This window comes from Cyrtonyx montezumae, unplaced genomic scaffold (assembly GCF_038088225.1).
Source record: "Cyrtonyx montezumae isolate F1298 unplaced genomic scaffold, pur_monq_1.0 scaffold_3, whole genome shotgun sequence".
Taxonomy (NCBI): domain Eukaryota; kingdom Metazoa; phylum Chordata; class Aves; order Galliformes; family Odontophoridae; genus Cyrtonyx; species Cyrtonyx montezumae.
In genome coordinates this window covers 99,792,366-99,819,932 of record NW_027072034.1, presented here as the reverse complement: position 1 = coordinate 99,819,932, position 27,567 = coordinate 99,792,366, and the positions used below count along the sequence as shown (strand labels likewise).

Below are 27,567 nucleotides of genomic sequence, written 5' to 3'. Positions count from 1 at the left end.
AAGGAGAAGCCAGTAAGCGGAAGATAACAAGAAAGAGTCTGCAGTGATTACCGCTTAATTCAATTACTGGTTAATTAAATCAAGGCATCAGGAGGAAAAATCATTTAGATTAAAAATGAATATAACTTCCATGTTTTATTTGATTTGTTGTAGGAAGGAATAAAAGGGGTAATTCAATCACTGACTCAGGGAAGTTTCAGTAATTCTTTAAGGAATAAGGATACCCAGATCTGAATGAGATAGCAGAAGACCAGGACATGCAGGAGATGTGATATGAAGTGTCATGGGGATTGCCAATTCAACTGTTTATTTTCAAATAAGTGATGGGAAGAGAGATTCAGCAGAAAGAGGAGGATAGGCTTTGTTTCCTGTGATCAGCTTTGCTCCCATTTATTTTTAGGCTATCACAAATTGTCAGCAAGATTTTCACAGATTCCATCATTGCAGTGCCTCTTGGTGTCTGTGAGCTTTGAAATTTCTATTTGTCAGTGAAAAACATATGAATATACTGATAGTTACCTGAAGATAACAAAACGTCTTTGCCATGAGAAAGAAGTTAGAAGTCCCACAGCATTGTATTCTGGTGCTCTGACAAAATTGAAAGTGATAACACAACTTCTTCCTAAGACATGGGCTGAGATTTATTTGTGTAGCTATGGTTTTTGTTCTTCTTTGTTTTTTTTTCTTCATTTCTCATCACAAATGGATGTTTCATACAACAGTGAAATTACTGTGCTAGCAAATGGGATTTAATTTTTATTTCTACTACAGGCTTGCTTTTCCATCTTTTATTAACCTGTTCTGTCCACCTTCTGTGAAACAATACTCCTTTTGAAGCTAGTACTTCTTTCCTTTTCATCTACCTTTTCTGCTGCCAATCATGACTGTGTGCTTTTTGGAGGAAATTGTATTATGAGTTTTTCTTCCAGGGCCTACTTCAACAGAACTTTGTACTCAAATGTGTCCTGCAAGTGTGTAGTGACACCATGCTAATGGACAGCCTGAATTTTTCAGTCTGTTCCCTAGTGTGTGTAAGAACTAAATCAACATGATAATGCCTAAAAGGATGCAGGCATAATTACTGATCACTGTGTCTTAACTACTTCTATTAGTATATTTTAATATGACTAATTCTGAGTAAAATTACAGCCCTGTTTTGAATAGCTGCTTGGTCCTCTTAATCAGTGCATAGCTGCTATCATCTCTTCTAGTCATCACGTATAAGTACACAGGCTATTGTTTTTAGTTTCTGTGGACCACCGTGGTCAGAGCTGAAAGCAGTTGACAGGTAGTTCTATACTTACCTGCCGTGTGTGCAGGCTACCCCTTGTCCTAGGGTAAAGCACATTACTCTGTACCTCAGTTTTTCATCTGTAACATAACAGCAATGGTGCTGCTGTATTCTTTAGAAGTGTGGTGTGGATGAGTACTTTGAAGATGGTGGCTTCCTCAGGTATGGTAAGAATAGGGACTGTGTAATTGTGAAATATATAAATGAAAGTTTATAAGAACAAAAAGTCATCATTCAGACAGTCTCCTCTGGTCATCAGACTGATAAACTTCTTAGCTAATCTTAGAAGTTCAGAAATTATGAGTAATTCCAAGTGTTCGTTGCTTTTGCCTGGGCTCTTTTACATGATCAGCAAGTGTTGAAAGATAAACTCTTGCTGGGATTATGACTGTGAGTGATTAAGTAATAAGTGTGATTTCAACCATGGTTTTTGTGCCTGCTGCTCTACAAATAAGGATTTTAACAGCTTTATTTTAACAGCTTTCTGTTAAAATGTTTTTTTTATCTCTAAGAAAGCATTGAGTGCACAAGCATGTTGTGTGTGGGGGAACAGAACCTTGGCTTTGATGGTGTTACATTCAGCTTTGTCCAAAACCTTTGTGAAGCCTCAGATATCACCTGGGAAATTTTAGGGTTCCTGTGTCATTCCATGCAAAATCATTTGTTTCTTTGATATTGTTTATGTATGGTTTGCCTGTTAACCTGCTCGTTTCTGCCTTTTTTCCCCCTTTATTTGTATATCCTTTAGAACCCCTTCCTGTGAGCAGTGTTTCTATCTATGATTACAAACCATCTCCAGAAACAGGAGTGCTGTTTGAAATTCAATACCCAGAGAAGTATAATGTTTTTACCAGGGTAAACATAAGCTATTGGGAAGGAAAAGACTACAGAACAATGCTGTACAAAGGTAGGAAAAAACTATTCCACTAACTATTCCTGCTAAGAAAGATACTTGTTCGCTTTCTAGTTGTACTTGCTGAAATCAGTGGGTAACAGTCTGTCTGAGTTGTGCTTGAAAACATCAGTGCAATTCCTTCTTTCCAGCCATGGTCTCTCTTTGTAAATAGCTAATGGGGAGTTTAGGGGTGCCCTGCATCTGGGAAATCCATTCAGTATAGCTGATTCTTGGGAAAGGCTTTGAATCTGGTACCTCTGTAGCACTGTGTAGTCACATAGTGCTAGTAGCACTGAGCAACACATTATGCTGTGTTATACTGTGTATTACTCTATCATTCTGTATTGTCCCTGACCTAATAAACCTGCTGCATTTTATCAATTTCGTCATTCTTAGAACAGTCCAAACAAGGAGAAGCAATCTAACATACTACAGAGTCAATCTAAAGTATTTCAGCAATCAGTCTAACCATCTAAACAGACTAACAAGGGCAAAGACTGTTTTTTCATTTTTTATTTTTGTTTAAATCTGAATTCCCCTTTGCTCTTTTGCCCTGCAGTAAGCTTAAGCACAGCACTTATATGAAAGATGTAAAACGCTGTCCTATGGAAAGCACCTAAGATGTGAAAAAAACACTGCATGCTGTTCAGGTCCCAAACCCCAGCTGGTTTAATATTGCATGGTGGCAATATTGCCTCTGAGCAATCCAGTAGGGGCTGGATTGAATTTTAGTGATGGAAGCATGGCTGCTAGTGCAGCAGCCTGGTTGCTGTACGTTCTCTCTGGAGTCAGCAGAGGGAGATGCCCACCTCCAGGAGGAGCCTGAAAAACTTAGGTGTCATTGCTTCAGTACATAGCAGGACGAGGGTAACATCTGCAAGACTGTGAATACCAGATATTGGGAATGGTGGTTCTGGATCATAGTCCTAAGTACGAGTGACCTCTTTCCAGAGAACAAAAGTGATACTAGCAGTAATTTTTCTCTTTCATAGCTCATACACAGAGGCTGTAAGGCTGCTGCTGCAGCTGCTGATAAATAAAAAAGTCACCTTGAATTGAGAGATTCCCTAATGAGCAAGCACACTCTTTCCCTCAACTAAATTGCCCTAAGCAACTTCTCTTCAGCCCACACACATACTGATGCTGGAAATGAGCTCAGTACTCAGTAGTAAGACTGCTGCACTGTAAATAACCATCAGTCCATAATCTATCTAACACTGTGCCTCAGTCAGTACCAAACCAAAGAGGTTTTTGAGTGCAACTGTTAAAGGTCTGCAGGAATTGTCAAGTGCTCTTTGAGATGCTCAGTGTCACCTGAAGCAGGTTGCCAGGTTGAATTACCTTTCCATGAAATGTAGTTCCTATTTCTCTTGCTGGGCTTTTTATTTTTTATTTTATCTATTTATTTATCTGTAGCAAAGTGGCTTTGACAGCTAGGAAAAATGTTGGCAAACTGAATTATTACAATTTCATGTCTTATACCAGGCTAAGCAATGGTTGAACATCTGAAACATTGCTATTTCAGCATGTGTAGTTGCATTATCAGAAAGCAGAAAGTGAACATTTGATGCATTTTTTTCTTTTTTCACCTTTTCTAATAATAAAAAAAATATTTTCTTTTTAAACCTTCTGCAGATTTCTTTAAAGGTAAAACCGTTTTCAATCACTGGCTACCAGGTATATGCTACAGTAACATCACTTTTCAATTGGTATCAGAAGCAACCTTCAACAAAAGCACACTAGTGGAATACAGCGGGGTTAGGCATGAGCCCAAGCAGCACAGAACAGGTAAAGAAAATGATTATGTACCATTTGTTCCACGTCTGTATGTCTGTTTTCTTTTCTGCCATGGGAGGAGATTGACTGCATGTGCAGGAGGGGGTGTGTGGGACCAGTTATGGAGTCTGCTTCTGGCCAGGAGCATGGAAGGAGGATGCTGCAGCTGGTACTGAGGAGGAAGGGAGTGGAGTTATGTGTACTATATAATGCAAGAGGAAATCTGTATGAGGGTTTCTATTATAATATTGGTTTATTAGAACATAAATTTTGCTTCACATGAGAGAACTTTGTCCTTCTGCTAGAAATTAATTTTTAACCACAAGAATCCCACACTGAGAATGCTATTGATTTATCTGTTTTGGTCCTGTCTCCTATCTGTTTGTCTGTCTCCCCTCACAGTGAATCATAGCTAAACAGTTGGAGAAGGCCTTCCTCATTGTGCAGTCTTCTATCGTAGAGAAGAGTGTCACAGTGTCCCCACTTGGCAGCCAAATTATGCCCTGAAGCATGAACTTTTAATTTCCAAGACAGCAATGTTGCAAAAGCTGAAAATTGCATTTGTTCAGGGTCCAGAACTAATTTAATTTGGTCCTGGGACAGTGCCCAAAACTTTCCTGTTAATCTGTTGCACCACAGACATTTTCCAGGGTCCAAAGTGAAATGAACCAGTGGTAAAATCAGAAGGGAACCAACAGGATTACTTTTTTTTTTCCTGTTGCCTTCCCCATCCCTCATTCTGCACATGAATTGTATGAGATTGTAGTGTCTGTTTTTGTATTAGTGTCTGTAGCTGGGACAGGCAGAGATGAACAAATCAGTATGTTATATGGGGCCAGCTCAAAATATGTCATACAAAATGTTTATGGAGGCTATCCACAGGTAAAGGCATACAGGCAATTATGGTACTTTTTGTTCACATGCTGGCATAGGCAGAAATAACTTCTTTGCATTCCATTTGCCTTCTGGAGATCCAGATCTAGTGATCAAGCTTTCACAACTATTAAAATTTAAACTGATCCTTTAATGCTTGTGAAAATGTGCCTACTAAGAGCATATGTAAAGCCCTATGGCAGCAAGAAGGTCATGCTTTTCAAGTACAAACCATATCATGTGCTGTTTTCATGGTTTTTTTTGAGTTCATTTCTACAGAGGTATTTTTTCCATTTTCATGAGGTTGTGGAAGACATAGTAAATGGAGATCCACACTTACAAATTCACAATTAAGTAGTATTACTGCTGTATTAGCACAGAAGCCTGATTTATGTTGACTTTACGTGTACATCATTATATTCTCGAGTCCTTTTTTTGTCTATGAGTTTGCAGTAAGCTTGATCCCACTAGAACCACTTCTGCTATGTAATTTTGTTGAAGAGTTATTTCAAAAAGAAGTTATTTCAAAATATCCCTGATATATTGTTTTTCTGGAAAGATTTCCCTTGGGAATTACTACCTGGCAGAAGTACACAGAACACACCTGTTGAAAGATTAACCTTTGCTTTTCTTTTAGCTCCTTACCCACCTCGAAACATTTCTGTTCAGATTGTACCAATCAACAGAAACAATTGGGAGGAGCACAGTGGGAATTTTGCAGAAGAATCTTTCATGGGACAACAAGAAATCATAGACAAAGAAAAACTTAGCCGTTTTTCTGGTGACCCACCTGAAATTCCAGCAGCAAACACAACTGCAGCCTGGCCTGATTACCACTCTAACAGCACTGAGTACGAAACCACGTCGCAGCCATATTGGTGGTCTAATGAAGCTGAATCAGCGGAGGGTGAAGAGGAGTTTGTCAATGCAGTTCCCAGGAATCATGGGGCTGGTGAAGTAAACGCTTCTGGAAAACTCACAGCAGAGCCTACTCCTTTCCTTCCTGTACAAATGGTGCTGACTTGGTTACCACCAAAGCCACCAACCGCCTTTGATGGTTTCCATATCAATATTGAAAGGGAAGGTAAAAGCGAGCCTTATTCCTTCCCTTCCCTTCCCTTCCCTTCCCTTCCCTTCCCTTCCCTTCCCTTCCCTTCCCTTCCCTTCCCTTCCCTTCCCTTCCCTTCCCTTCCCTTCCCTTCCCTTCCCTTCCCTTCCCTTCCCTTCCCTTCCCTTCCCTTCCCTTCCCTTCCCTTCCCTTCCCTTCCCTTCCCTTCCCTTCCCTTCCCTTCCCTTCCCTTCCCTTCCCTTCCCTTCCCTTCCCCCTTTTCTATAATTCTGTTGGTGGGTTTGTCTCCTCCACAAGTTATTAATTACCTAGAACTGTGCCTCACAGGATTTTATGCGATCTCTTATGTGTCTTGATAAGATTCTTGCATTGAATAGCATGCATTTTTTGCTGGGTTTCAAACTAAAATAAGGAAGATGGGGTAAATCACAGGTTGCAAACCTTTTTTGTTAAATTAGATTTACACAGCTGTGCATATTACTGCACTATTTATACTGCAGTTATTGTAAATCCAAGTTAATATCGGAGTAAGGAGAAACAAGCTGATAAAAACAGGAGATGGAGAAGGTACACTGTTTAATGCAGCTTAGTCTGCCCCTCAAGAAATGCTCTTGAGGGGACTTAAACTGGAAGGGAGCACAGAAAAGTCATTCCACATTCAGGTTAACAGTTGTCTCAGGAGAGAGACAGAACACATTCCTTAGAAAGAGGATGTGGAGGAGGATGGAGAGAACTTTCAAGTGGTGGAGCTAAATTAGAAAAGCCATATAACTTAGAGGTATCTGATTTTAAATTCTTTTTCTCAAAATGAACAATTTTTATAAGCACTCCCCCATTTAGGATAAATACTATATATATATATTTCAGAATAAGAAGGCAATAGAATTGGAAGCTTCTTTTCCTCTATGCTGTGGTGTTTTTCACTTGCACAGTCATGGCAAACCTATTTTATCATCCCCACTACTGAATGAAATCTTGTCCTGGGTTTATTGTTCCTGTACACCTATACTGCAACCTTGGTCATTAATTACTCTTGTTCTGATGGCAAGAAATAAAACTACTCACATAAATCCAGTTCTTTTGGAAACCTTTAAATCCCACAGCAGAAACTGTATTAGCATTTCTGATATAAATCATTTTCTCAGTTGCTGGAGCCTTTCAAATTTCAATTAATCCACAATATCTTTCCCCCCTGATTTAGAGAACTCTACAGAACTTCTGACAGTCAGTGAGGATACTCACAAATTTGTTACTGAACTGAAAGAACCAGGAAAATATAAGTTGTCTGTAACAACATTTAGCTCTTCTGGCTCTTGTGAAGTTCGGGAAAGTCAATCAGCAAAAACACTCAGCTTTTACATCAGTAAGTACCTCAATAAATCTTTTTCTTGCAGACCAATATAACTTTGCGGGGAATTTGACCAGTAACACACTGTGGCAGCTGTGGCATCTGCTGCAGGATCAGAAAAGCCCATCTCTTACAGGACAGGTTCTCTTTTGGCATCTTCCAAAGAGGGGATTCTGTTCAGAGAATTAAATCAAAGAATCTTGAAAATATTTAACTTCCTTAAACCTGGAGGCTGTACGCATAGCATTAGGGACAAAGGGCATCTAAGGCTGAGACTATGGGAATTGCACAATTAAACACTGAACTCTGAAATTAGATGGTCTCTAAGAGCATTCAGGGCAAGTTAAGGTAGATAATAGTTCAGAATGCTAAATTCGGAGGAGGAAAAAGTAATTTATTATTTCCCTGTAGAATCTCAGTGTTTCTTAAATACAGATTTACAAAAGACAGAATAATAATGTAGTACCTAGTAATCAAAGATCTATATTGTGAATTAGATCAGCAAGTGAGACAGGTGTAGGTAAATTCAGATGATGGTCATTCTGAAGGATTTGGTGATCTGTACAGCAACAAGGGAATGAGATGTCTGAATAAGTATACCAGTCCACATATGTAGAGTATCTTTTTGTAGCAGAGGAAATATGGGCTACAGAATGCCTAAACACTGAGAATAGGGGAATACTTGCAGCACTACACAGTTTTACCTGAGCGGTTAGTGTCTCCTACACATAATTAATTCTGCAATAGGACATGGTGGCTGGGCTGGCAGAAATACCCATATTAAAAGGAAATGTAGTCAAGTACAATACTAATAACAAATATCTTTAGTAGGTCATGACATTTATAAATACTATTTAAGCTTAAATTCATCATAGTGGTTAATTGCATGTAACTGAATTCCTATATTGTTGCAATATTTCTATCAGCTTAATAGTCGAAAGAAAAAGTACTTGGAAAACAGAGATGTGACAAGTCTTGAGAGAAAAGGTCTTGTTGTTTTCATTTAACTGTGTTCTGATTTTCATTAGGAATAGTTCATAGACATCTTCATTATGTAAAAACATTAAGATATATAAAACTATACAAATAGATCAAAGTATATATAAATTATATATTATTGCTATCAGCACCAAATATTATTCTATCTTGAAAAGTGACAGATTTCTGTACAGAAATACGCAGTACTGCATCCTACATACGGTCCACTGAGGACAGAGATCTCTCAGGAAGTGAGAAAGTGTTAATCAGAAAGTATATTTGAATAGATTACTAGATGAAGGATGGGCTTGGATATCATTAGTTATAAAGTTGTAACAAGAATATAATGACTTATTTATGTTACTTGTAATAAATGGAGCTGTTTAGGTGGTTTTGTTTCTTTTTTAATAAGTATTTTTGCTTGTTTGTAGGCTTCTAGATGTACATGAAGATTATTGGCAACTGACCTAATTATTCTAACTTGAGAACCTTAGCTCTTAGGTAGATTTTATGTGCATTTCTGACAGCATGCCAAATCTGAGATGCACACAAGTGCTTTAAAGGTAAAATAGGTTTTCCATTCCTTATTATGAGCCTTCTGTGGGGGCTACAGCTTTGGGCCCTGACACAAGGTTGAGGTAGATCTGTTTCTTTAGTACTAACGCTGAAATAACCTCTGAATAGAAATAGCTACACATATATCCACTGAATCCAGAGACTAATTTAATGATCAGATCTCTCTTTTTAGTAGGGTAGATGTGAGTCTGCTATTGTGAATAAATTTTTCTCACAGCTTCACCCTTATCTTATTCTTGTAACCTTTCTGTTGTTGAATCTACCTGTTGTGAACTACTGGTTTATATTATTCAATATTTTTGTTACACTCGCATGGCAGTCTTGATTGTCAAATCTTATAGGCTGATCTTATACAAAATCCTTGCTCTGGATTTGTTTTATTCTCTTAATAAAATTGAAGTACTGTTAGAATTGTGTGTAGGAAAGGAGGAATTTAAAGGAGAGAGCTCTTCTTGACTTTAAACTGACAAGAATAGGTGGTAATTTTCTTGACATCTGAAATTTTGACCAACATTAACTAAATTTATTTTCCAAATTTTATATTATATATATATATATATATAGTTGTATTATATATACATATTTAAACAAGTGCTTCAAAAGGTCTGATGGAGACTTCACTATGGTAGATTCTGTGAACTCAGTTTTAGCACTTCAGGCACATGGTACACTTGGGTAATTTGGTGAATAGGGAAAGGAAAAATTGTGTGTAATATTTATCATGGATCTGTACATTACTGGATATCATTAGTCCTAAAATACTCCTTTGGAATTTACCTGATATTGCTGGGTGTTTTTTGGTAAGCAATAGAAAATACATTCCATCCAAATTTTTGAAACAGAAATGTTTCTCTTGTCTACTCTTGCTCTGCTGCTGGTGAAAATAGCATTGACTGCAGGCTGTTTCCCATCTTTGTTTTGTGGAGATGGACAGCTGTAATTTCAGCCTCTTTCCCTAGTAGTAGGAAATCCCATGAGGAAGGATGTTTTAGCATGAGTGCCTTAAATGTGCTGAATGTCTTGCTCACATGTACTTTCTTGGCATGTCCCAGGCCCCACAGGTGAATGGATAGAAGAGCTCACAGAAAAGCCCCAGCATGTGACAGTGAGAGTGCTCAGCTCCACTACTGCCCTGACGTCCTGGACAGCCTCACATGAGAGCGGTAGCAATGGCACAATTGTGTCTGTGGTCTCCCTGACTTGTCAGAAGCAAAAGGAAAGTCAAAGGCTTGAAAAACATTACTGCACAGAGGTAAGGGGCCTCCTCAAGAACTGCAAAAAAAAATTCCTAGTCATCCCACTGTTTGTTATCACTATGCCAAGGGTCCCATCTAGCTAAAGGCTGCAAAGCAAAGGGCTCCATTCTGCGGAGTGGAGGGGAGAGAAAAGCATACAGAAATGACAGCACTAAAGTCTATCAGCATTAAAACTGTATTTCTGCTCAATGGGCAATTCTATGTTCAAACTTCTGTGTTACGTTATACCCTCAGAGAAAGGTTTGCAGCAGTGAGTGAAAAGGTGTCATATCGTAATAACACTTAGGCATATGCTGCAGTCTGTTTTTGTCAAGAGAGTGCTCACATGGATTATTATCATTCAAGTTGCATGAATTAATTAATTGACTCTTAGATTCATTAATTGATTCTTAGATTTTTCTCCATATGAGTACAGAACTTGACCCTACATTTTCTGGAAGTTTACATGTCATCTGAAGTCAGCTTTTCCTTTCATCTACAAAAGATATTTCAAAAGTGGGAAGTAAATAATCATCTCCACCACATATGACTTGGATGGAGAACGCTTCTTTAGTGCTGTCATTTGGCACATATTTATTGTGATCAAACTTCCTGAACCCCAAAATAAGGCAATTTTCTGCTACCTGAAACCTATGGTGAGTTCATCTCCATGTCAGATCCTATGGCTCTGATTGATGAGTGGAATATGGTTTCAGTTAGAAAGAGATTTTAGTCTACACCTTGGTTTCCTTGCCACAGTGCTGACAAATCTGTTTTCTGAGCAGTACCACAATTTCTATATGGCTTTCTAAATGTGTGTGATTGAGGAGTCTGAAAAGGGCTGCAGTGCTGCCATGTGAGGCATCCTCAGCACACCCATGAGAATGGAAGAACAGAGCCAACACTCTCAGTAAATCTTCACTCCCTTCAGTATTGTGATTACCCTGGCAAGTTAGCTAGCACAAGGACTCCTGCATCCTTTAAAAGTGTCTTTTTAAATAGATCTTTGTCAAAATGTTTTGAGTTTTATTCGAAGAATGGCCGTACGCTTCCATATTGGAATTGTCTTTTAGAGACAATTTGAGAACTGTTTTTCAGAACCAGTTTGTAATCTCCTTGAGTTACATTCCTTCCATTTATTAAAAATGCATTAATCTAATAAAGAAGCAAAACAATATGGTAGGTGATTATAAACCATAGAGAGCAAGTATATGTATATATATATATATAGGATTAAAGTAAATAGTCAGGAATTCATCTGCAAACTCAAATACAAATATCTAAAACTAATCTGTGAAAAAACAAGACATTTGTAAAAGTAAATGTATTTGCTACAAGTAGGTAAAGTGTCTAAACACCATTGTTTATTTTTGTCCCCATAGAATTTCATACTGCCTCTAATAAAATTTTATCAGTTTATTCTATGTGGAATTATTAATGGCTGTTGGTTCGAATTCTCCTTGACAAGCTGAAAAGGGCAAAATTCAGTACGGAGTTTTATTCATTTCTACTATTATGCATTAATTGATTAGTTCTCAAAAGCAGCTGTTAAAGACAAATTCCTTTTGTTACTAAATCTGTGCTTCCACTGATGTATTTATGTGCACCACAATAAACCAAAGGAGGCCCTGATGAGACTGTGGAAAGGTTGCAGAGAAAATATTAATAGGAAATAGCAGCCTGCAGTTGTAGAAAGTTCTTTCCTCAAAGCTACTCCATGTCTTTCTTGATAGCTCATAATATTAGGTTTTTCACATACTGTAACAGCTTAAGAATCACCTGGTCAGGCTTAATGACTCTAGCTCTGACCAATACCTGGTATGCCACAGTCGAAGATTGAATATTGGTGTCAGACAGAAAAGTCACAAGGTCTTTTCATCAAATTTTGTAGTGTGTGTAAGATAGGTGAAAGAGTTGTTCTCTGATTTCAGCATTCAGATGTTTAACACTTGCATTCAGAGGACAGATTTCCCATCAGGCTGCTTTCAGCACACATAGCTGCAGTTGAATCAGATGGCCGATGAAAAGCCACAGGCTTTTATTGAAAATGTACTGCCTAAATACTCCAGTCTTGATAATATCACCTGAGTGCAAATAATATAGCCTGAATATTTCAATAAGCCTTGGTACAAGGAGAGAACAGCTCAAGTGGGTCTGCAGTGTCATAGTTGACCTTACATGGCGAGGGAAGCGTGATTCTTTGGGTAAGATCATTTCTGAGTGCTTTCAGAGTTTTGACATTTGGGGTCTAATTCAATGAGTATTCAGCTGCTGATGCTGGTTCAGAAGCATGCGTTCTGTGAACTGAAGCGGTTCAAGTACAGTCTCAATATTCCTTTAACTAACCGAGTAAATACTTCACGTCTGATGTGTTCTCTTCCATTAGGTAAATTCAAGCAGTAACCTTATTGAAAATCTTGTTCCTGGTGCCCAGTACCAGGTTGTGGTTTACTTACGGAAAGGACCATTGGTTGGACCACCTTCTGATCCTGTTACATTTTCCATTGGTAAGTTCTTCAGCTACCGTTTGAAATGCTTTGTCCTCTCTTTCCTCTTCCTTCTTTTCTTTTCCTAAACATGAGTAGTATATTCATTATACTCTAGAGTCCACAAAAAAAATACAGAATAAAAATTATCATGTTGGTTGTTTCAAATGCAATGAACACTCACTTGAGAGTATTTGTTTTCCTTGTGTTGTTTAGCCCAGTAATGAGGCAGGGAAAAGCATGGATGCTCCTTCAGTGGGTGATGGATATTTCATATTTAGGCATTGGGTTATTACAAAACTCAACTAGAAAACAATTATGGATTCACACACTTGGAGCCTTTTGTAACAAACCGTCTTCACCTTTGGCCAGATATACGTTCATCTCTGACAGTACTCCTGGTCTATGTCTTTCTGGGAGGGAATCACTATGCTTAGATGTGGCCAGTTTGAGCTGTAAGTAGTCTGTGATTAATGGAGAGAAGTGGGCACCTCCTGGAGGTGAATCATTCTTACTATCTCCTTAAAAGTATGGGACTGCTGTTAAGATATTTTTAGCAAATGTGCTTTGTGAATGATGCAATGTGATCTAGTCTGAAGGCCATGGCGCTAAGTCTGGAGAGCTGGATTATCTTCTCTTGTACTAGAGCCATTGCCATCCTTGATTTTCTTGAGTTAAACCATGAGTCTTGATGTTAACTGCTTTGAAATCTGAAGATAAAAAAAAGGCTCTTAAAGATTCAGATTGACATTTTCAAGAATGTGGTTTCATGACCTACACGCAGAGCTTCAACTCCCATGCCTATAATTCAAGGTTCCATCAAGCTCCTAACTAAAGAGTGCCTTAGGATTTAATATCTTCTAGTTTCTGTGTCATTTATTTTGTTAAGGTTACCACTTTAACAAGATATCATGAAAAGGGGCAAAGAGAAAGATATTCCATGTACAGCATTACATTTGCAGAGAAATATTTAACCTGAGTCACCCAGCCTTCTCCTGCCTGCCTTGTGGGTGAGCAGGTGGCTGAAAGTTAGAGATCTTCAGTATTTGTCACTCTACATCCTTGCTGTGATATAGGGAAGAAAGCAAAACAAGCAAGCAGACCAAAATTATTCTGTTAAGGAGTGAATTCTGTAGATGAAAGCAGATATGTGAAGTAGTAAATAAGGTAAGTCTTTTCATACTAGGCAATCTCTTCATGTATTTCTGTAAGCTGGGTCCAAATAAGAATTTGAAAAGAGAGCATGATATAGTACAGTAAGGAACAAAATGTAAGTTAGCAAATATGTTTTATGTATATTATATATATCTATACACACACTTTATATAATTAAATAATATTTATGAAAGCATTTTCTGTTTTTTTCTTGCTGTAGCTAATTTAGAAATCTGTGAAGTTCTATTTTCATTTGAGAAAGTGAAATCATATATTCCCATACTAAATGAGCTTCCTCATTTTCTCCACATTTTTATATCAACACAACAATAAAAGTTCTTACTATTACTAAGGGAACATTTTATGGTGTAAAACACCAGTTGTGAGAGTTTTAATTCGATTACAGGGTATTGAATTTATATTAAAATAAAAGAAATGCAAAACGAACTGCTCACTGAAATGATCAGTGATGGCTAAAGATGAAAGAAACAAAAATATGTTAAAATACATCTTAAAAAGTATTTAGTTCTGCCTGCATTTATCATAAGCCTCATTTTCAGTGGGTGAGTATTAACACTTTATGGAATGGACAGAAAAGATGAAGGAAATGGTGACTGACTTATGAAGGGAAATGCAGACGTGCAAATACTTCAGCAAATATGGGTTGAAGTAATCTGAGTGCTCTTTATTCTGTGATAGTTGGGGCTCTGTAACCCTTGAGAATATTAGCAAAGTTCTTAAGTAACCTCATGAAGTCATGAAGAGTGATTGCTTTCCAGAAAGTAAAGGTTGTTGAACTTGACCCTGATGTGACAGTCTTCAAATCACTTGACCTCTCTTTCCTGGTTTCATCATCTGTGAGGCAAGAATAACAATTCATGGCAGCACCTTTAGGATCCCTAGGGAAGGAAGGATAGGCATAAAAAACTTTTTCTGGTGGCGTTTATCTTCCAAAGTGCTGTGACTTTTGATGCTTTTGTTTTTGAGCATACAACTTGAAACATCTCCTAAACAGCCTGATTTTCAAAGTAAATGGAAGCCTTTAGCTGTTTCTGAAAAAGTAGACATAATAACAAATGCTGAAAAGAATGGTATTCTACTGCTTGTGACAAGGAAGTTATTGGGAATTAAAATCAGAAACAAATCAGAAACAGATAGAACTTGGTTAATAGAAGGTATTGTTGTGGATTTTCTTTCTTTATTTCTTTTGATGTAATTAATAATAAAAACACTGCTAACTATGATTTCTGTTTTATAGTGCCCACTGGAATAAAAGATCTTACGCTTTACCCTTTGGGACCTACTGCTGTGGTTTTGAGCTGGAACAGACCCTTTCTTGGGGTGTTCAGGAAATATGTTGTAGAAATGTTTTACTTCAATCCATCGACAATGACCTCTGAGTGGACAACCTACTATGAAATAGCAGCAACCATCTCCTTGACTGCCTCAGTGGTAAAGTAGCTGTTACTGACTATTACTTTCTCATGTATATGTGGCCCTGGCACCTTGGGGTATATCCTTGCTCAGCTTCTATCCCATGAATATGTATATATGCCTTTAAACCTGGAACATTTTTCCAGGCCAAGTAGAGAAAACAGTCAGGATGCTGGTGGCATTTCTTACCTAAAGTAGGGGAATACAGCTGAACAATGCTAAAATTTAAGTAGAATGACGAGACAGGAGATGAGCCTCTTTTTGTTGACAAATGGGCATATTCAGCAAGTCTAGAGGCAGCTTCAGTTTGTGTGTCAATTTGTCAGTCAAGGCTTTAAACAATTCCAGCATCTCCTCAGGGGGAGTAGTCCAAAGCCTTATCTGCATAATTAATATTGATAATAGGGATCTTGAGCTTGCAGGCTAGTCTTGCACTGAGCCATCTGGAGCACTTAGCTGCAGGGATGCTCTTGTGAAAATAACTTTCATATTTCTGAAGCTGCAAAGACATGCAGTGGGGTTTCACCTAGGCAAAGGTTATTTTCTAGAAGAATATGCACACAAATCTTTGCAAGATTGAGTATTTAACAGAAATCCCATGAAATTTTCCTCTTGCTTTCCATGTCTTCCTAGAGAAGCTGAACAGGTTATATTCAGACTTGGCCATTGCACAGAGCAGTGAGCAGTTTTAGCTGAAATTAGTCGTTCAGAAAGTTATGAGTATGCAAAAAACGATAGCAACAACTTTTGCTGCTTATGAGAGCTGCAACGATTTACTGTAATTCATTTGCATAATACTATTTGTGTAGTCGTTTCAGCTACAGCAGCTGAACAGTAATTGGGTATGTGACAGTAAATCTAGCACATAAATCTCCAAGGAAATTCAAACCAAAAATAACTTACCAAGAAGTAATTAATATCTTGTAGTCATGACTCAGCACAATCAGATTAATATCTGAGAGATCCAAGTCATCTTCAAAATAATATGTCTTTCAGAGTTCATGCGGTTTGTTAGAAAATGAGATGATATCACCCACTGCAGTCACAAATTCTGTTCATAGAAGCTAAAAGAAGTTGGCTCCCTTTTCAACTTCTTTGTCTGAATTTCAGTTTGAAATACAAGTGCCACACAGCAGCTAAAGTGAATGTTTCTTAAAGAGTAATTTTCAATGCAAATTTGAGAAAGAATGTTTTTCTGCTCTGTTATGGGATTTAGCATACAAATAAGTGTTGACAAACTTTTAGTTGGGTTCACTAGCTCGACTCAAGAATCCCACTGTGTCCCACAGATTTCTGTGTGGTCAGTAAATTATTTGACATCTCTGATGGTGGTCTCTGAAGCAAGCATTAAATCCTTTGAGGAAGCAGGGGAATAAAAAGTCTGCCATCTGACAGCAAGATGAAAAATAGCTTCCTGAAGAGCGTATCACCTAGTCAGAGCTTTTGGAACTGAATTTCCATTTCATTCTGTTTAATTGCTTCATTCCTTTTGGAATCTTAGAATCATCAGGGCTAGAAAAGACCTTCAAGATCATGCAGTCCAACCATCCACCTGTCACCATTTCCCACTGACAATGTCTCTCAGTACAACATCTGAATGTTTGTGTTCTGAAGTTTGTTTTAAAGTCATCAAAACATCATTACTATTTTCAGTATTGCAGCAGGAGTAAGAAGTCCAAGCAGCTTCAAGGTTCGAATGTCAAATGGATAAAACCATAAAGAAAAGAGGCCCCAGATGCTATATTTCAATTGCCTTGTATCATCTGAAAAAAAGATAAAAAAAAATAAAGGCCACTGAAAACATCAGAGATCTGTGAAATAAGCAATATCTAATTTATTGGGTTTTTTTATTATTACCAATATGCTTTTATTTGGAGTTACAAAAATATCACTAGGATTTTCGTTTAAATATAACTTTAAACATAAAAATTAAAACGTTTTTTTCTGGCATTGAAAGCATTTGAATTTTAACTTCAATATGACAAAAGATATTGCAATATAATATATATTGTACTTTATACTTCATTTATATCTCATTTGTATTTATATCTATAATTTATGTCTCATTTATAACTCATTTATATTTAATTTATATTTCATCTATAATAAATGATAATACAATATGAAACACACTTCAAAAGTTGGAGGAAAGAAAAGAGTCCTTTGAAGTAATGATATCTGAGTCAAAAACATGGTTTTTAATATATCTTGAAAACCCACTTAGTCAAATAAGAAGAGCCCACATTTCAATGAGTGGTTCTCACGGTGGGTGGACCTGAGACCATGTGCCCCTGCTTAAGCAGCAGAACTGCCACAACCAGCTTTGGTCTTCCCGCACACATTTTTGAACGAATTCAAATGCCAAATTACAGAAGTTACCACTGGAGTAAGAAATGAGAGCTCGGTAAAACAGTTCTATGTGTGGGCACTGGATTTGCAAATATGGTTGCATTTTATAAGTCACACCACTCTCTGGTAAATTTGCTGAGCTGCTGTTTGTCTTTATCTCCCTGCAGAGGATAGCTAACCTGCTGCCTGCGTGGTACTACAATTTCCGGGTCACCATGGTGACCTGGGGAGACCCAGAGATGAGCTGCTGTGACAGCTCCACCATCAGCTTCATAACAGGTAAGCTGCACTCTGAAGAGAATGTAGAAATGATGCCAGAAGCAGGAGGATGGGAAAGAATGCTGTGTTTCACCTGCAGATACTTGAAATTTAGAGTATTTAATAGCTAAGAGTAGGGAGTTGTCCTTGCTTTTGTTTTTTTCTCAAAGAAAGCTCTTAGGCTTGCTTAGAAGGTATAATTTTCCTGTGCAAAGCACAGTGATTACTCTCTTCCACCCTCCATCAGCTGAAGTCATGGCGCCAGTGAGGCCAGTGCTTGCCTTTTATGACACTGGCTGTTTTGCACTTTGAAAGGTTAATGGGTAAATAGATAGATTTAAATAGATAATTCTGATACTGTGAAATATTTTTCCATATATTTGCACTGTCTCCAAATTATCAGAGAATTATAGAATGCTAAGGTTGGAAAGGACTTCTAAGATCATCTAGTCCAACTGCCAACACATCCCCATCATGCTCACTAAACATGTCTCTGTGCCACATCTACACAGTTCTTGAACACCTCCAGGGACGGTGACTCCACCACCTCCCTGGGCAGCCTGTTCCAATGCCTCACCACTCTTTCTGAAAAGAAATTTTTCTTAATATCCAACCTGAACTGCCCCTGGTGCAACTTCAGGCCATTCCCTCTTGTCCTATCACTGCTACCCGGGAGAAGAGGCCAGTCCTCACCTCACTACAATCTCCTTTCAGGGATTTGTAATGAGACTTGTAGAATTCTTTCCTTCCTTTCCCCTTTAGTTACCCACAGATAAGATTGTGACTGTGACACCCTAGCCAACATGGGTTAGAGTTCTATATGCATCATGCAGACCTAGACAGGGGCTTTTTCTTGTGCTCAGCTTTCTCTGCTGGCTGAATTCTGTGTGTGTGTATGATGAGAAGAGTACTGCTGAGATCAAGGTGTTGCTCCTGTGCTGGCTGTATTGGCACTGGGCAGCTGCGCCCTGGCCAGTCCCTCCTGGTTCAGGTTCTCAGCTGCAGGAAGTTGATATGACCCCATTGCTTGCCCTCCTCCAGCTGGAACCAGCTTTGAATCTATCACACTCCTTTGCCTCTTGTCAGTTTGAATTTAGGTCTTCAATATATTAAGTGGAATAGCCATAAAGGGAAAAGCACGTGAGACCTCCTGTGATTTTCTTGCCATGTGTTTTGAGCATTCAGACTGCTTGAATCAAAGTCCCCTATTGAATCATTTTGATTTTATGCATCACCATTTAGCTCACCTTGCAGAATACAGCTGATTGAAAGCAGTAAATAACTCAGGCATATCATGAGAGGAAATAAATGTGTCTCACTTTTCTTTCCCAGCTGTAAAAAAGACAATATGAGGGAAATCATGCTACAGTAACTCCCTCCAAAACAGATAGTAACCTAGGATAAGATTTTCTCTCTGGTGAAAGTCTTAACAGGATGCAACTGAGGAAGGGAAGTGAAAAAGACCCATTTGTGGCAATGGTTACTGAATGCCTGACAGAACCACGTGAGCAAGATTATCACTGCATCAAGTCTTAGCTCCAGTGAAGTCAGATGAAACCTCCCATCCTCAGATATTTGATCTCACACTATGCTGGTACAAATCCTGTCACTTGGCTGGAGTAATAGAAGCTCACAGCATCCAACAGAGGCCCATGACAAATATTCAGGACATTCACTGTCCTTTGGCATCAGTCACCTTTTTCACTGTAAGAAACTTTCCCACTGATTGGTTGTTGCATGAGGGGAGAAATATCTTTTCCAACTGATCTGGGTACTAGCTTCAGCATTTTTGAGTGAAAATATTCCAGTAGGGCCCACATACATGTTTCCTAAAACCTGCAGGAGAATATAGGAAGACAAAGTTATTCTAAAATCTAAGCCTTCATCCAGGATCATTCTGGATCTCTGTGTGGGGGAAGTAAGGACTTTTACTTCTGCAACACAGAACATGGATCAACTCCTTACCTAGCAGGCAAACACAAATAGAAAAAGGATGAAGACCTCAGATAATGTTATCCATTTGTGACTGGCAAAACCACTTTGCAGTAAAATCATCTCATATCCACAGAGGGAAGAGGCCACCACTCCCTCTGGAAAGTTGTATTAATGCTTACTTCCTTTTATTATCCAAGACTTATCCTTTGCTCCTGATCTGCATTTGTCTAGTTTTAATGTCCAGTCCATGATTCTCGTTACACCTTTTACTTATTAACTGAAGAGCCTCAAAGCTTTTTTTTCTCTTTCCCCCCCTTTTTTTTAACCTTTATACAGAATTTAGCTTCACATTTCCCTCCTGATAAATGGTGTCCATTGAACTCTTCAGGTGCTCTCTCAGTAAGGCATTTTCTCATGTGCCTTTTTTTTCCCAGCTCTGTCTCTATAATTTTAACTGTCTTTACCAAAGTACATGAAAACCTGCACCTAAAATTGCAGTACCAGCTGCTGAATACTCCTGCAGAGGCAAAATCAGCTCCCTATTCAATACTCTTTTCTGTTTGTGCCTCTCAATGATTGCATTTGCTATGGCATCACTCTGGAGCTCTGTGTTGATTTGCTTCTATTCTGTCCCTTCTAAATTCCTCCCAGGGTAGCTATTTTTCCCTTTTCCTAAAGATTCTTGCACCTGGTAGTCCAAAATAAGTTTTGTTTAAATGGGCCCAGCACAGTGGCCAATAATTTACATCACAGTCCTGTCCTGAGCGTTTCCTTCTCTCCCAGTCACTGTGCCACTTGCCCAGTTTATCAGCTGTGCTTTTATTTTCAGGGTATTGATGAAAACGTTGAATACCAATGAGCCAGATCTTAAGCACTGTAAGAGAAGAATCCTGATTTAAAATAAATAAATAAATAAATCAGATTTGACCAAATTACAAGCGCTTATCAATAAACAGTCACAACCAAACGTGAGCATGAAATACCTCTCTGTCCTCTGACTGCATTATTAGTTGAATCCTCTTCAGTTTTATGCTGAGAGTGCTGTCAGACTAATTCACGAGAAAGAGGTATGCCAATTTTTCATGTCTGCAGGTTGGAAATGTTTGTCCCCAGTAGGTGCTGCTTTGCGCTATCTCAAGATGCCAGGGGACTGCAAGGTTCTTTATCACCCTCAGCCTGACTCCTTCCAGAGAGAGAGCAGATGTTTTTAAAGAGCTTTTAGTCCTTTTCTGCATCATTCTAAACAACGTTACCTTCCTCACATAGCTGGCGAAGGTCACCAAGAATAAGAAAAAATAAATAAATTTAAAAATAAAACCCATCAGAACTAAACTTCAAAATATTAAATAGTAGGTTTTGTGGGCTTCTTGATAGTGCACCGTCTGTCAGACCATTTCCCTAGCACAGAATCCCACTTGGAGCTCACTGGACCACAGTACCTGAAATGAAAACAATGTTAGAAGAGTCTGCATGATGTGCAGCTCTCTGGTCAGATGTCTCCAGGAGAGTGGGGGGATTGGGGGCCCAGACTGCCCCTTAAGTAAACACTTCCCAGAAGCAGCATTTGCTCTCAGGCTCCTGCATGAACAGCTGCATGCTGTTGTGATAACACAGAAAGAGGGATCATGGCACTGCCGGTGTTGCTGTGGTGACTAATGAGTTTTTAATGCCACCTGCTGCAAGCAGCTGGATATTAAAGCAGCCATAAGCAAGGGCACTTCAGACCACCAACGTTTTCTTTTACAACAAGGATGCTTTAAGCTTTGGAAAAAAATAACAAAATTAAAGAAAAAAGAAATAAGGAAAAAAAGGCAGACTGTTCGTGCTGGTGAGCACAAGTGCATCTGTCCTTCCTGCAAGGCTGCTCTCTGTTGGTCCAGTGGATGCTTTCAGCTGTAGCTTTGGCCAGGTTGGCCATGGAGTGTCATTTCTGACAGCCTTTCTGTGTCACTCAGCTCCCAGTGAAAAATGGTGCTCAGGGGAATGCCAGTCCTGGCCCAGGGTTTCATTTCACATATGCTGCAGGTCCTGTTGCTAGATATCTAAAGCCTAAAGCTATGTGAGTGTTAGGAGGGCAAGTATGTCATCAGTATGAAGGCTTAACAGAAAATAATTCATAGCATGTAAGATTCATGCTAGTACTGGCCTTAGGTTGTAAAGGATGCATAAAGATAGACTGGGAACTCTATAAATTGAAGAAGCATTGCTTTAAAGATTTTGTACTAAAAAAGGCTGCTTCTTCTCAACAGAATGATCAGGATGATCTCAAGATGAATTTGAGACAAGAGCCTTACTAAACGTTTATAAATGGATCTAAATTGCCCATCTGTTGTATCTGCTGCCTTTCATCGGTAAATCTGTGTTCCTAACATATCTCAGTGAAAAGTCATAGAAGCCTTCTTAAAAAAGCAGCAGTGACACCGTGTGGCCCTTTCAAGCAGTCCCGCACTCCCAGTGCATCTTTTTTGTGTGGCTGCTGGCACCCAGGGCTCTGCCAAGGAGCGGGGCAGTGGTCCCGCAAAGGGGTCACTCAGATCCCAATGGCATAGTGCACAAGTTGCCAAGTGCCTGTAGATCTGAGCCTTAATGCCCCATCGAGGGGATTGGACTAGATGATCATTCAAGGTCCCTTCTGATCCCTGACATTTGTGATTTTGTGATTCTCTGATGATGGGACTTGCACACAGGGAGCAAAGAGTCTGAAACTTCTCATGCAAAGAGGCACTCTTTTGTTCACATTCAGAGTTTACCTTTATTGTTGTCGTTTGTTCTTTTTTCCTATGGAAAAGCTATTCAAGTTATTCAGTGTGACGATTCTTATTTATTAGTCACTGAATGTCATAGCTTTTCAGTGCTATAATGCAGTGAAGCAATATCTGAGGCTTTTAACTTGGCTTTGAATTTTACTTTTATAAATGTTGATTTGGAAAATGGTTTCTATCAACCAGGAGCTTCATGCTTTTTTTTTTTTTTTTTTTTTTTTTTTTTTTTTTTTTTATACTTAAAGGCTGTGAATAAACATACGTTCTTGTTCCAAATGTTCCTCAGGGAAAAGCTGTTTTCCATTTCTTTCAGCTAGTACTCAGTTACCAGTATAAAGTACAAATGATTTTACTGATACATTTCTGCTGTATTCATGATACTATTTTCCCAATAGTATCCCTTGATAGAAATTTATTGTTGGACTTGGTAATCAATTGTGTTAATGCCTGTAATATTTTGTCCTATTCCTTCAGCTCCAGTGGCACCTGAGATTACCTCCATAGAATATTACAACCACCTTTTGTACGTCACCTGGACCTATGGAGGAGATGGTACTGACCTCTCTCATTCCAGGATGCTGCATTGGATGGTCATTGCAGAAGGAAAGAAGAAAATCAAGAAGAGTGTAAGTATGACCAGGAAAGGTGTCATTCTCTTTGTATTCTTCCATTCAGTTGATGAATTTGTATGCAGTATTTGAGCATGTTGATTAATCAGTTGAAGTTATTTCTGTGTGTGAGCACTTCTGAACACTCAAGCTGTTGAAACAGTGGGCAAAATGCTTCCACTGCAATCCAACAAAAAACTTTGTTATTTTAAGTGAGAATTTAGATATGGCTTATTAAACTTCTGAAATGCAGCTAGTAGAAAATTAAGAGTATTTTTTAATAAACGGAAATGGTGCTTTCATTTTCTGGTTAATAATAAGCTACACGACAATACTGTTGATTTTTTTTTTTAAGTCATCCATACCAGGTGCTATCACTTCCCATTTTCTGTTTGAACACATGTACCACTAACTGATCAGAAGAGAAGTTCACCCAGAATCCATGCACTGTCTAAAACTTGCCAGATGTTATGATGGATTCTTGGCAGATTCTCCTGAACTCTTTGAGCTAATTTTAAAATCAGTTAGAAAAATAAATTTGAGTTTTCCAACTATGGAGTCAAGTTGTGTTTCAGCAGGGTATTGAGATGCATGTTTAAACTGTAGCACAAGAGCAGCCTCTGGAAATACAGTGAGAAGCATTTAAAATTGCAGTGCTGCACAGGAGCACATACTGCCAGCAGTGTAGTGCCTTGTAGCCTGTGACCTTCAGTACCACTATTGATGTTTTGATCATTTACAGGTAGAAAGTGGCTGCTCTTTTTCAAATGAAAGGTTTTCTCCAGCTGAAGATTCACCAGATGTTGAATTGGAAGTGGATTTTCAGGATAAGAGCAAATTCATCAGCGATTTTTATTTTAATTTATATGGAGCATTATTGAATTCATTGGTTTTCTAGTGGCTGCAAGAGTGAATCCATCTGGAGCTTGTTGCATCATGAATCTAATTATACGATTAGCATCACAGAATCATAGAACAGCCTGGGTTGAAAAGAACCTCAAAAGTCATCTAGTTTCAACCCCCCTGCCTTGGGAAGGGTCACCAACCATTAGAGCAGGCTGCCCAGAGCCACATCCAGCCTTGCTTTCAATGCCTCCAGGGATGGGGCATCCACAACCTCTATGAGCAAACTGTTCCAGTGTGTTACCACCCTCTAAGTGAAAAATTTCCTCTTAACTTCTATCCTAAATCTCCCCTGTCTTAGTTTAAAACCACTCCCCCTTGTTCTATCACTGTTAACCCATGTAAACAGTCGTTCCCCTTCCTGTTTATATGCTCCCTTCAAGTATTGGAAGGCCACAATAAGGTCTCCCTGGAGCCTTCTCTTCTTCAAGCTAAACAAGCCCAGTTCCCTCAACCTTTCCTTATAGGAGAGGAGCTCCAGCTCCAGATAATCCTCTGATCATCTTGGTAGCCTTTCTCTGGACCCATTCCAAGAGCTCTGTGTCTTTCTTGTCCTGAGGGCCCCAGGCCTGGATGCAGTACTCCAGATGCGCAGATGAAACTTCAAAGCTGTCCTGAATATTTTTCTTTGTATTATTTTCAGAACAAGAGTACCCAGCAAAGTACTCTTAAGGGAATACCTACAGTAAGCTATCTATTACTGCACTTTATGTTACTGCTTTTATTTGTAAATACATCATGCTTTCAGGCTTAAGGGTGGACCTGTTCTCTTTAATCTGTGTTAGTCTCTTTCAGAAATAGTTTCCTTTGTAAATCTTACTATATGATTATCTCTTTATATGATTCATTATGGTAAAGATTGTCCATATAATTGCTTTTCTTGTGGGATTATTAAAATTAATGGATAATATAATCAGGTAATGATGGCTTTTTCTTTCTGCTCTTTTTATATTTCTGAAGATTCTGGAGAAGTTGGTCAGTTTTTAGATAAATAGGCAAACTAGTGTTAGTCACTGTTAGTCTGCATTCAGAACTGTTCATCTTTCTTGGATGTGAAAACTTCAGCTGAAAATTAAGTCTCTATGGAAACCAGCATGAGATTCCTGAATGCACCATATTAGTTAGCCTGCAAATCCTCAAAAGCAGTCTGTTGCAGTGTCTGCGTTCTGTGTCCTTCTCTGTGGCCCTGGAGAAATGAGGAGCTTACTCACTCCTACTATAATAGGAAGACGATATTCATGGTGTATTAAGCCTTAGCTTGGTTTTGGATCATAAGTCGTTTCAAATCTGTAGGTGACTCCAGTCAGTACCGGGTCATGTAACAAGTCTAGAATATGCAGAACAAATTTGCTATGATGTACAGAACTAACTTTGTAGAACATTAAGCATCCAGACTAATTTTAGAAGAAGAATATCTGGTTTGGGTTGTACTTAAGAATTGTTGTCTTTAATTATTGTAGGTAACACGCAACGTGATGACTGCAGTGTTGAGCTTGCCTCCAGGGGACATTTACAACCTTTCAGTAACTGCTTGTACTGAAAGAGGCAGCAATACTTCCCTGCCCCAGCTTGTGAAATTGGGTAAGAAATGTATGCTTGTTTGCAAGTTGTGAAGCCACTCCTTCACTCATTAAAACGCAGAATTCGCTCTGTCAGCAGGTTCATCATCTCCCTCATTTCAGAGTCATGTACCTGTGATCACATTTCTCTTGGGATTTTGTCCCTCTTTGCTGTGAAGATTGTCCTATTCACGTGTCTCTATTCCCTAAATAGTATTACTCAAGTGGAGCAAGAGTAGCAGAATCTGATTATAAATGGAAATAGAAGAATATAAATTCCTCACTGTCTTTCTAGGAGTCCAACTCTGTTCCGTATTTATTTACTTAAGTCTTGAACACACACAGGTTTTGGGAACAGAGATTCAAACTTCCCAGCTAAAATTTTCAGTACAAAGAAAATCTTAGTTTTGTCTGTTTCTCAGTCTTCATTCTTCCACCTGGTATGATTTCCCTTTTCCTTTCCTCTTTCCCTCAACCTCTTCAACACCAATGTCACATCAGATTCATAGCTGAGGAGCCCTGCATCATTCTGAAGGAAATTTGTGTAACCTACTAAGAAACAAACAAAACAAAAACAAAAACAAAAACAAAAACAAAAACAAAAAAAAAAAAGAGAGAGAGACATCTTCCTCTGAAGAAAAACTCTGAAAAAAGAACTGAACAGTACATTTCTTTGCCTCAAGAGATTTCACTTCGCTTTTCCATGCACATGGAATTGTTAAGCCCTTGGTGCTTAAAGATGTGAAATGTTGAAGCATGTCTAACTGCTTTTACGGACATTAACTCTACTATGAAGGTGGTTAAAGGAGAACCGATAATTTCAAACTGGATTATGTTCTCTATACATATAATATATCTTTTCTGAGTGACAGTGAAAGGAGTGATATTAAAGGTTTTCATAATTTATAATGAATTAGAGGTCTTTTAGCAGTCATTGTCTACTTGTTATTTTTCATAGCTCTCTTTTAGCCAAAGCTCTAAAACAGTTCTGGGGCAAAGCAGTACACAAGAATCTGAGTATCTTTCAGGTCTTTTCATCAAAGGAAATACTTGAAACAAATTCCATGGATTTTCCTTTCTTTGTGCAAGTCTTGTCCAGTTTTCTGCCCAAGACTGTATCTGTGGACACAATTAAGCATGTACATTCCCAGCAGAGGATGAGTATATCCCACTGCTATTACTATCCAAATATTTTTAGGAGCATTTCAAAATATCAGCTAGCTTTATCATTCAGGAAGGACTATAAGTGCCATGTGTTATTAATGTTACACCCCCTGCATTCTAGCTGTGTCTTCCTGTTTTTTCTTATGTACAGGGAAAGCAACGACTGGCAAGGGCAGGGAGGCTCTTATTGAACTCTCCTGGTTATTTTGTTCCTTCTCTTTCATTGACAACAAAAAGAAAGCGGAAACAATTCAGTTTTGATAAATTGCCTCTCGACTTCTGTGCAGTTGTTTTCTTTCCTCTATCCTGTTTGCACTTTGAATGGGGAATAGTAAGGGTATTTTACCAGAGGTTCTCTCTTTTTCTGAGGGAGCAATAGGAGTTGTAATTAGTAGTAGTGGGAACTGATTCTAAGTGATAGACAACTCAGCACTTGGCAGTCACTTAAGCACTCCTGCCAAATGTTCTTCCCTTCATAATGTTTGCTTCATTCTGGCATCTTTCCACTTGCAGAAAAATTAAGCCATTTGCTGGAGGCAAAAGGAGGATTTGCTTGGGATGATGCCAAAATATAAAATTCATATTTTCACTGAGACCATTTTTTACCTGGATGGATGGATGGAATGTATTTCTTAATACATATGCAGATACACAGGCATAATTAAAAGAGAGATATGCTTTCCAATGTCCTTCTGGGATGGTGTTTATGCTGCAGACCCCATGACACAGAAGAAGCAATGTGAGAATGCCTCTGTCCCTGCCCTGCTCTCTTCAACTCTTTCCCTGTTGCCAATGTACTCTTAGCAGCCTCAAACCCTAGAATGCTGATCTGATTGTCTGGGGAATAGATACTTCTCCCAGATCTATAACCACTCAAGCAATTCCTTTGTGCTGGATTTTTTGTGATGAATCT

General features: G+C 38.6%; 1 protein-coding gene across 1 annotated transcript in view; it reads left to right on the top strand.

The window, feature by feature from the left end:
* PTPRO (protein tyrosine phosphatase receptor type O) overlaps nt 1–27,567 on the top strand; it is a 145,426-nt gene that overhangs the window by 85,925 nt on the left and 31,934 nt on the right. The window contains exons 3-12 of the mRNA XM_065742564.1: nt 2,040–2,198; nt 3,822–3,974; nt 5,473–5,919; nt 7,106–7,267; nt 9,859–10,058; nt 12,428–12,548; nt 14,941–15,134; nt 17,633–17,744; nt 22,895–23,046; nt 25,392–25,512. Of these exons, the coding sequence (XP_065598636.1) occupies nt 2,040–2,198; nt 3,822–3,974; nt 5,473–5,919; nt 7,106–7,267; nt 9,859–10,058; nt 12,428–12,548; nt 14,941–15,134; nt 17,633–17,744; nt 22,895–23,046; nt 25,392–25,512 (1,821 nt within the window). The remainder of the gene's footprint in view (nt 1–2,039; nt 2,199–3,821; nt 3,975–5,472; nt 5,920–7,105; nt 7,268–9,858; nt 10,059–12,427; nt 12,549–14,940; nt 15,135–17,632; nt 17,745–22,894; nt 23,047–25,391; nt 25,513–27,567) is intronic.